At 42.5% G+C, this 7,317-nt stretch overlaps 1 protein-coding gene across 3 annotated transcripts; it reads right to left on the minus strand.

Moving 5' to 3' along the window:
* Positions 1–36: 36 nt before the first annotated feature.
* Positions 37–5,363, minus strand: nod2 (nucleotide-binding oligomerization domain containing 2). Of its 3 annotated transcripts, XM_056380633.1 has the most exons (11): positions 5,324–5,363; positions 4,541–5,140; positions 3,865–3,991; positions 1,814–3,593; positions 1,591–1,674; positions 1,415–1,498; positions 1,208–1,291; positions 1,046–1,129; positions 702–785; positions 484–567; positions 37–207 (listed from the first exon to the last, which is right to left on the minus strand). In XM_056380633.1, exons 2-11 carry the CDS (start codon positions 5,072–5,074, stop codon positions 135–137), a joined length of 3,018 nt encoding a protein of 1,005 aa, XP_056236608.1. In that variant the 5' UTR covers positions 5,075–5,140; positions 5,324–5,363; the 3' UTR covers positions 37–134. The 3 variants fall into 3 exon arrangements, 1 of the variants encoding a protein (XP_056236608.1); XR_008828239.1 differs by lacking the exon at positions 37–207 and having other exon boundaries at positions 518–567; positions 702–777; XR_008828241.1 differs by lacking the exons at positions 37–207; positions 484–567; positions 702–785; positions 1,046–1,129; positions 1,591–1,674 and having other exon boundaries at positions 1,264–1,291.
* Positions 5,364–7,317: the final 1,954 nt, after the last annotated feature.

Raw genomic sequence — 7,317 nt, forward strand, 5'->3', positions numbered from 1 at the left:
ATTTAGACCTGAGAAACTGTGATACACTTTATCAAACATATTTTACATTTCACATTTTAATATAAAATATTTTCTATAAGAAATACAAACAGTTTGTAAAACAATACATAGTTCTCAGTCAGCTTAATACAAAATCAGAAGATAAGTCTTGATTCACGTTGTTTCATCTCCTCTACCTCCTCCAAACTGAGCTCATTGTTTCTCAACCTGCAGTGTAAGAGGAAAAAACAAAATCAATCAATGACAATGTACAGCCAGTTTGGAAATGGAAAGGAAGTTTGAAGTTAAAATAACATTCTAGTATAGCCAGAATAGGAAGCCGTGTCAACAATCACTGTTTTCCTTGGCACTGAAACTAGCAGCATGACCATGCTCTGCCCCAAATGCATAATGCAAACAACCACCAAGAACATGCACTAACCACATAAGAAACAGTGGCAACCTTTGTATTTATGAGTATATGGCTCAGAGTACATTACTTACCATACTGATTTCACATGAGTATTGTGCTCTAGGGCTTGAATCAGACATTCCACTCCTGTTCTGGTTATGCAGTTCTCTGTCAACCTTTTACAGGAAATGAGAGGGTGGAGTGTAAAGCACTACTGTTCAGTGAGAGCTCAAATGTCAGATCAGCCATTCGGTTAATACAAATGTCATGTGCTTTGTCATTACAGTTACCAGTTGCCTCCAACACTTACCAAAGCTCTTCCAGTGACGTGCTGTTCTTGATAATGTTGGCGAGGGCACATGCTCCTGCACTCCCGACACCATTACCTACCAGGCTGCATAAAATGAGTTATACTAAAGTAAAGTATTCCACAATTGCAGGAAGATGTATTGCCAATAAGCAAAACATGCAGAGATGTATATCTGGCAACTTACAGAAACATATTGTACAACAGATATACACTGTATATACATTTGTGAACATTATGTAACCTCACACATAAGTGGGGCATATTTTAATACTTTTTTCATTTGTAAAATATTTTCCACACTGTCTTAAGTCTACATGAAAGCCAATATTTAAAGCAAACATTACCTTAGCCACAACAGAGATTTGCTGTTCTCTAGTGCACTGGCCAGGGCCTCTGCTCCTGCATCACCTATCTTATTGCCCCAAAGCCTGGGAATACAAAGAAACATTAGTAAATGGAAATGCACCACCAATAAGATGCATGGATGTCTGCAGGAATATTTTTACCCTAAATGCTGCATTGAATGGTTGGATTTCAGTCCCTCTGCCAGCTGCTTTGCTCCTTCTGCTGTTATATTATTGTTGCCTAGCCTGAAAGAAAATAGCCAAGCCTATTTGTTATTCCTTTCGAACCACACAGACTCACATAGTTACTAGTGCAGGCCCATATTAGTGCCACATCTGATGACTGCTGAAAATACTCTATGTGCCGACCTTAGAGAGAGGAAATCTTGCCTGGTCTTCAGAAGATGAGAAAAGTGCTGTGTGCAAGCATCAGTTAGCTTGTTGTTGAAGAGCCTAGAGAGAAACAAAATGATTATGGAAGGTAAATGATCAAATATCATTTGTAACTTCATGATAGTCTTATTAATCATCTTGACAGTACATACGCAATTTTCCGGAAGTTGTCACACTGGATACCTTTAGCAATCAGTTTGCGGATGCCTTCATCTGTAATGTTGTTATTTCTGAGGCTGATAACAGCAAATTTAGGACACTTAAGTATAGTATAGAAAATACTATTAGGGGAAGTTTGTTCACTATAATGAAAAGATTGCTAAAGGTTAACAATGGAAAATAAATAATGGAATAACTTAAATTTGTCATACTCACTACAGGGAATCACAAATGTGCAGGCAGGGAAGAAGCTGCTCCACTCCAACATCGCCTACAGAGTTGTTGTCCAGCTGGATACCTACAGGGCTTCTTAGATGCTGGAGCACATAGGCTAATGCAGTGCACTCTACAGGACCTATGTTACAGTAGGTGAGTTTCAGGTGGTCCACTTCTAGCTTACTGATAGCATCTTGAGCAATTGTGCTCTCCTGCATCTCATAGATGCATTTGATAAGCCAGACAAAGCCTGGCATTGCATGCATGCTCTTTTTCTCGCCTGCTACAGGTTGAGGGATAGACTTAAAGTGTTTCTGCATGCCTTTGGACAGGCATCTCGAAACCTGTTTGACCTTCTTTTCCATCATAGCACTGGGGCAGCAGTGGATCCACAGGCTGCGATGGCGCTGGGACAGTAGTCCAGACACAAAGGTGGCAGTGATTTGCAGATTTGGTGTTTCAGCTGCTTTAACTCCCCCCTGTAGAACCTGCTCTCGTCGGTCAGTGGCGGGCAAGCAGGCCCTGAAGCAATTGCTGCTCAGACGTGTCTCTCTCATGTCCTGCAGCTCAAAGAGTTTAAGGATAGTTGAACGTTCAGTGTTACTCGACAAAATGATGTACAAAGCAGCAAAGAAACACTGCATGGTCACATGAAGGAATTCATAACATTTACTGTGGGTGCAGGACATATCTTTGCTTTGAATGAGAAAGCCCATGCTGATATCCTTCTCAGTTACACCACATGTCTCCAGGTCTGTACATGAGAAGATATAACAGGTGGTTCCTATCCCCTCAATGGCAAGCTTGCCTAGACGCAAGACTGTTTTTAGGTGCTCCTGAAGCCAACCTAACCCCATAGTGCTCTTTGGGATGCTTTGGTGTTGTAAAAAGTGCTGTAAGATCATCAGGTAAACATCTGTGATTGTTTGTAGACTGCCCTCTCCACAACCCAGCAGCTCCTTATGGCACTGTGAGACAATCCAACAGAGGACTGGACTATGGCACAGCCCAAGTAGAGCTGTGTTTGTCTGTAGTGACTCCAAAACCCTAACAGCCACAGTGGGGTCACTGTGATGCTTCCTCACAAAACAGTCAATCCCACTTGGGGTAAAACCTTTCAGGAGGACCTCTTTGCGAAGGTGTTTCTTCAACAAAGGCCCCACTGCCTCTGGACGACTAGTTATCACTTTCCATACCCCCTTCATTAGGGAACCTTGGATTAAGTTGAACAATAGTATGTGAACAGGTGCGCGCTGGGTGGGGCAGCAGAGCCTGTGCTCATCTGAAAAGCTCTGCTTGAGCTCATCCAGACCATCAAAAGTGAAGAGGATGAGATGTGGGTGGTCCAAGATGAACTGGAAGATCTCTTCCTGCTGCCTATCTGGCCAGCAGCAGTGCTGAAACAGCAACTCTTGGCAAGACAGTTCCCTGTGCTCTGAGTTCAGCCTGCGACAGCTGAATGGAAACAGAAACAGAAAGTCCTGGAGGGCTGCCCCCCGAGCCCAAAGCAAGTGCAGCCTCTGGAGTAGGGTGCTCTTTCCACTGCCCGCCTCCCCAGATACTAGCACTGTGTCAGCCTCCTTGTTCACTGTCCCCGCTGTACCAACTATGTCCTCCAGGCCCAAAGGTCCATGGACGTTAGCACTGTCATGAGCTAGTTCCAGCTCGCCTTCAGTGTAGATGTCATCCAAGGACATGTGGCCAGTCCCTCCATAAGTACTGAGAAAGCAGGACTGGGCAGACACAGAACTGCTCAGCTTCTTCTGATACTTTAAGAACGCTGTGACAGAAAGCGCACACATGAGATAAACTTCAATTGTACATAGCACTGCAAAATGATACATACTGTGCATTTGTATAGGTCTTACCACATTTTGAATGAGTCATCTCTGTGTACCACTACTAAATCTTCTATATTTTAGGCAAAGCACCCACAAGTTTAAACAAGTGCATCTCCTATAGGTTTAGGCTGCTGATAGATTCACGTAGTAATGATGTCTGTATATTTACATACCATAATAGTTTTCAATATGATTATGATAATGACATACCTTTTGGGGGAGTTAATTTCTCCTGGTTCAGTGGGGATCCAGATTCCTGCTTTTGCTGAATGTAATACAGGACCACCTTTGCCGCTGACTCGCCTTTTGATCGGACATGGTCAAGCAGACGCCTTGCCTGATTGACATGCGAATGACAACAGATTCATTATTATGGGAATAGTTTTTGAAATGTTCTTGCTGAGAGTTAGTAAAAAGATTGAGATGAAATATTAAGATAGTTTGGCTTAGCACAAAGACAGGAAATGCTGGGAAAAAGCAAGCCTTACCAGTCTGACTACCAGTGCCTCTAAAATTGACTAACCTTAAATCTAGACAGAGCCAGGCTAGCTGTTTTCCAAACTTAACTTAACATCCAGACATTCAATGACTACAATCCTTCATTCTGTTAAAATATATGGTGGAAAATGACCAAGATCTAAACAGTCCACTTTGACTGCTTCTGGTAGACTAACACGCTGATGCCTGCACAAAGGACATATGACACCATTGACAGGCAGCCAAATGAAACGGACCATTACCTTGATTAAAATGACAGATTTCTCTGTATAAAAATTGCTGGCAACATTTGTGATAATGTAAGTACACAACTCCAAATGTTTTTATACATTTCAATGCAAAAAAGTTACATATTATACCTTTAATATAAAGTGACTATGTACAGTACCTGCTGAGAGGGGGTGTGTACAGGAAGCTGCACTTCATTGCAGTCTTCTGAAGTGAAGTGTCCTGATACAACCAGAGCCTCGAGAACACCGTCAATGCAGCCTTGTAGCCTGTTGACAAGGCTCGGTCTCCGAGTCAGAAGACTCTCAGTATATGTGTTCTGAGATTCTTCTTTATTTTCTAGATTTAAACAGCATCCCGAGAAGGAGAGTGCAGCTTGGTGCCCTTCAGGCAGAACCTGTTTGAGAGCGGTAAGGAAGAGCTCACAGGTAGCCACACCTTTTGTATAAACCAGGTTGAGCAACTGTCTGGCATTGGTATACAGTGTTCTACCCGGTACTTGTATGTTCTGGTAGTCTTCCCACATAAGCTCCCCCTGGGCCAGCAATATATCCAAAACCCTTTCCAGATGTTCTGCTGACCCACTGCTGCACAGTGCATGGAGTATCTCTGTCCGTTGTTTCAGTACAAGCTCCTGGGCAAGCATGCTTTCAGACTGATGGCTTCCATATTCAGAGACATCCAACATGAACATCAGCTGCTTCTAGCATCACTTCGTCACGTCATTATGCTGCTACTACCAGTCTCACTCATATTGTACCTTTACATCAAATACAGTAAAATCAGTATCCTTAATTAAGAACATTGTAGCTTTTTTGTTATTCATTCACACACTGACCATTTTTGTGTTATTAGTGTTACACACTCATTTAAAACATTTACAAAAAAGAACAAGCTAACGCATCCAACACACAGTTAATGTCATGGTAAAATGATCACTCACGTCTCCACAGAGAGCTTTCTTCCCTCCTTCTGTATTTTGCGCAGATACACTGCACTGCCTTACACTTTCCTCTTCCTCATTCCATAGCTGAAACCAAAACTTGTTCTGCTAACAAGTCCCTTCTGTAAAATGGAAACTAAATCCTGCCAGCAAATGACACTGTTGAAACCACGTGAACTAACTTCCCATGCACTGTAATACATTTGCATCACAAAAGGGAGTTTTTTGATATTCAAAGTTAAATATAGTTTGCAACATACCAGTGACTACTATTCACTGACATGCAATGGCATTTGCACATCTTCTTGCCTGAGGTTTTCAGGGTGAAGGCACAGCATCTAGAAATACAGTGATTGATTTTTTAAAAAGCAGAAGCTTTGAACAGAATTAGTTCATTTTTACATATTTACAAGAAATACCAGCAGAAATGTATTGATAGGGAAAACCGTTAAGTCCATGTTGGTAATTTCTTATTGGTTGCAATTTGCTCATACAACCACTTGATGGAACTGTTGCATAAATGAACCATTCTGGTTTGTTCAATAGGCTGGAACTTCTTTTATTTAGTTCCCTTTTCACACATTTCGTTATTCCTCTTTTTGTAACATTCCTTTATTTCTTCATCCTAACCACACCCCAGTATTTTCTTTTTGTACAACGTACAGTCAATTTTGGTTTTACTGGAATGATTACAAGCTGTTATGAGAGGTTCTTAAATGGTTTGTACGAAATAATCTGAAAATATGATCATCATAGTATGGTAATAATTCTACAGTGTTTCAATAGTGATAATATTGTTGCCACTAAGAACCTGCAGCTTAGCCAGTATACTGTGTATCTGATGTAAGCTTCATTGTAATTGCTTACTCCTCCTGCACTCTTTGATGTCAAGATAAAATAGGTGCAAGGCTGACTTATTGGACAGTCAGATGATTTATCATTACTGTTATTAAAGTTCCCTCCTGAGTATCATGATTTGTTTATTGTTCCTGTCAGAATTTCTGTCTCAGCCCTTTTTATTGGCCTCTTGTCGTACTCCATCCATGCACCAGATGTCCCCAGACAGTTTTCAGATCCACCTGTTCACCTGTTTCCCATTCCCAGTCACCCACCTACCTATACACCTGTCCCTCATTTGCTCCCAGGATTTACACCAGCTCCCAGTATTTCTACCTGGACTTTTCTAATATCTCTGACTGTTTCCCTTTATGCTGCTCATGCTGTGGACTCCCATTCCCACTACCTATATGTAGTTACCTGTTGTCTGTACCTGCCGGCCTGCCTGTCCATTCATCTGTCTGTAAGCCTGGTTTTCGACACTTAATATATTTATATGTTTTTTAATTGCACCAGCCTGCCTGTGTGTCGGCATTTAGGTCCTCCCTGCTATGCTCCTACCACAAGGAGTGACAGTACAATCTAGCCTAAAATCGACCCAGCAATCAAGTTCCTACTTGGCCTGCCATTTACCTTGGAGGACTTAGGAATATCTAAAGACACTTTTCTTAATAAAAAATGCCAAACTTACTGGAGATACTAGTATACCTTTTGGAAGTGGGACACTAAATTCGCCTTCTACAGGTGGTAGTTTGTTATCAGCCCTGATCCATGTCCTGCTTCTTGAAGGCCTATCACCTTTACCACCTGTACAGCCATGCAGCATGCCTCCCAGAAACCTGCTTCTCAGTCTGTCTCCTGAGGCTAGACCCAGGCCTGCTAGGCTCCAGCCTGTTACCCAGCAAGCACGCCTCTGGCCAGCTAGCCTCCAGCCTACCTCCCAGTGGGCTATAGGCTCCAATGTGGTAACCTCCACCCTGCAACCCAGTCGGCTAGCCCCCAGCCTGTCTCAAGGTCAACTAGCACCAGACGTGCAGCCTTGGGCCTGCTTCTGTACCAACTAGCTTCAGGGCCTGCCAGTCGCTTGCAATGCATCCCAGTCAGATAGCCAGGAGCGTTGTAACTTCCAACCTGGTCCAAGCAAGCTAGCCTCCATT

This window comes from Seriola aureovittata, chromosome 1 (assembly GCF_021018895.1).
Source record: "Seriola aureovittata isolate HTS-2021-v1 ecotype China chromosome 1, ASM2101889v1, whole genome shotgun sequence".
NCBI classification, from domain to species: domain Eukaryota; kingdom Metazoa; phylum Chordata; class Actinopteri; order Carangiformes; family Carangidae; genus Seriola; species Seriola aureovittata.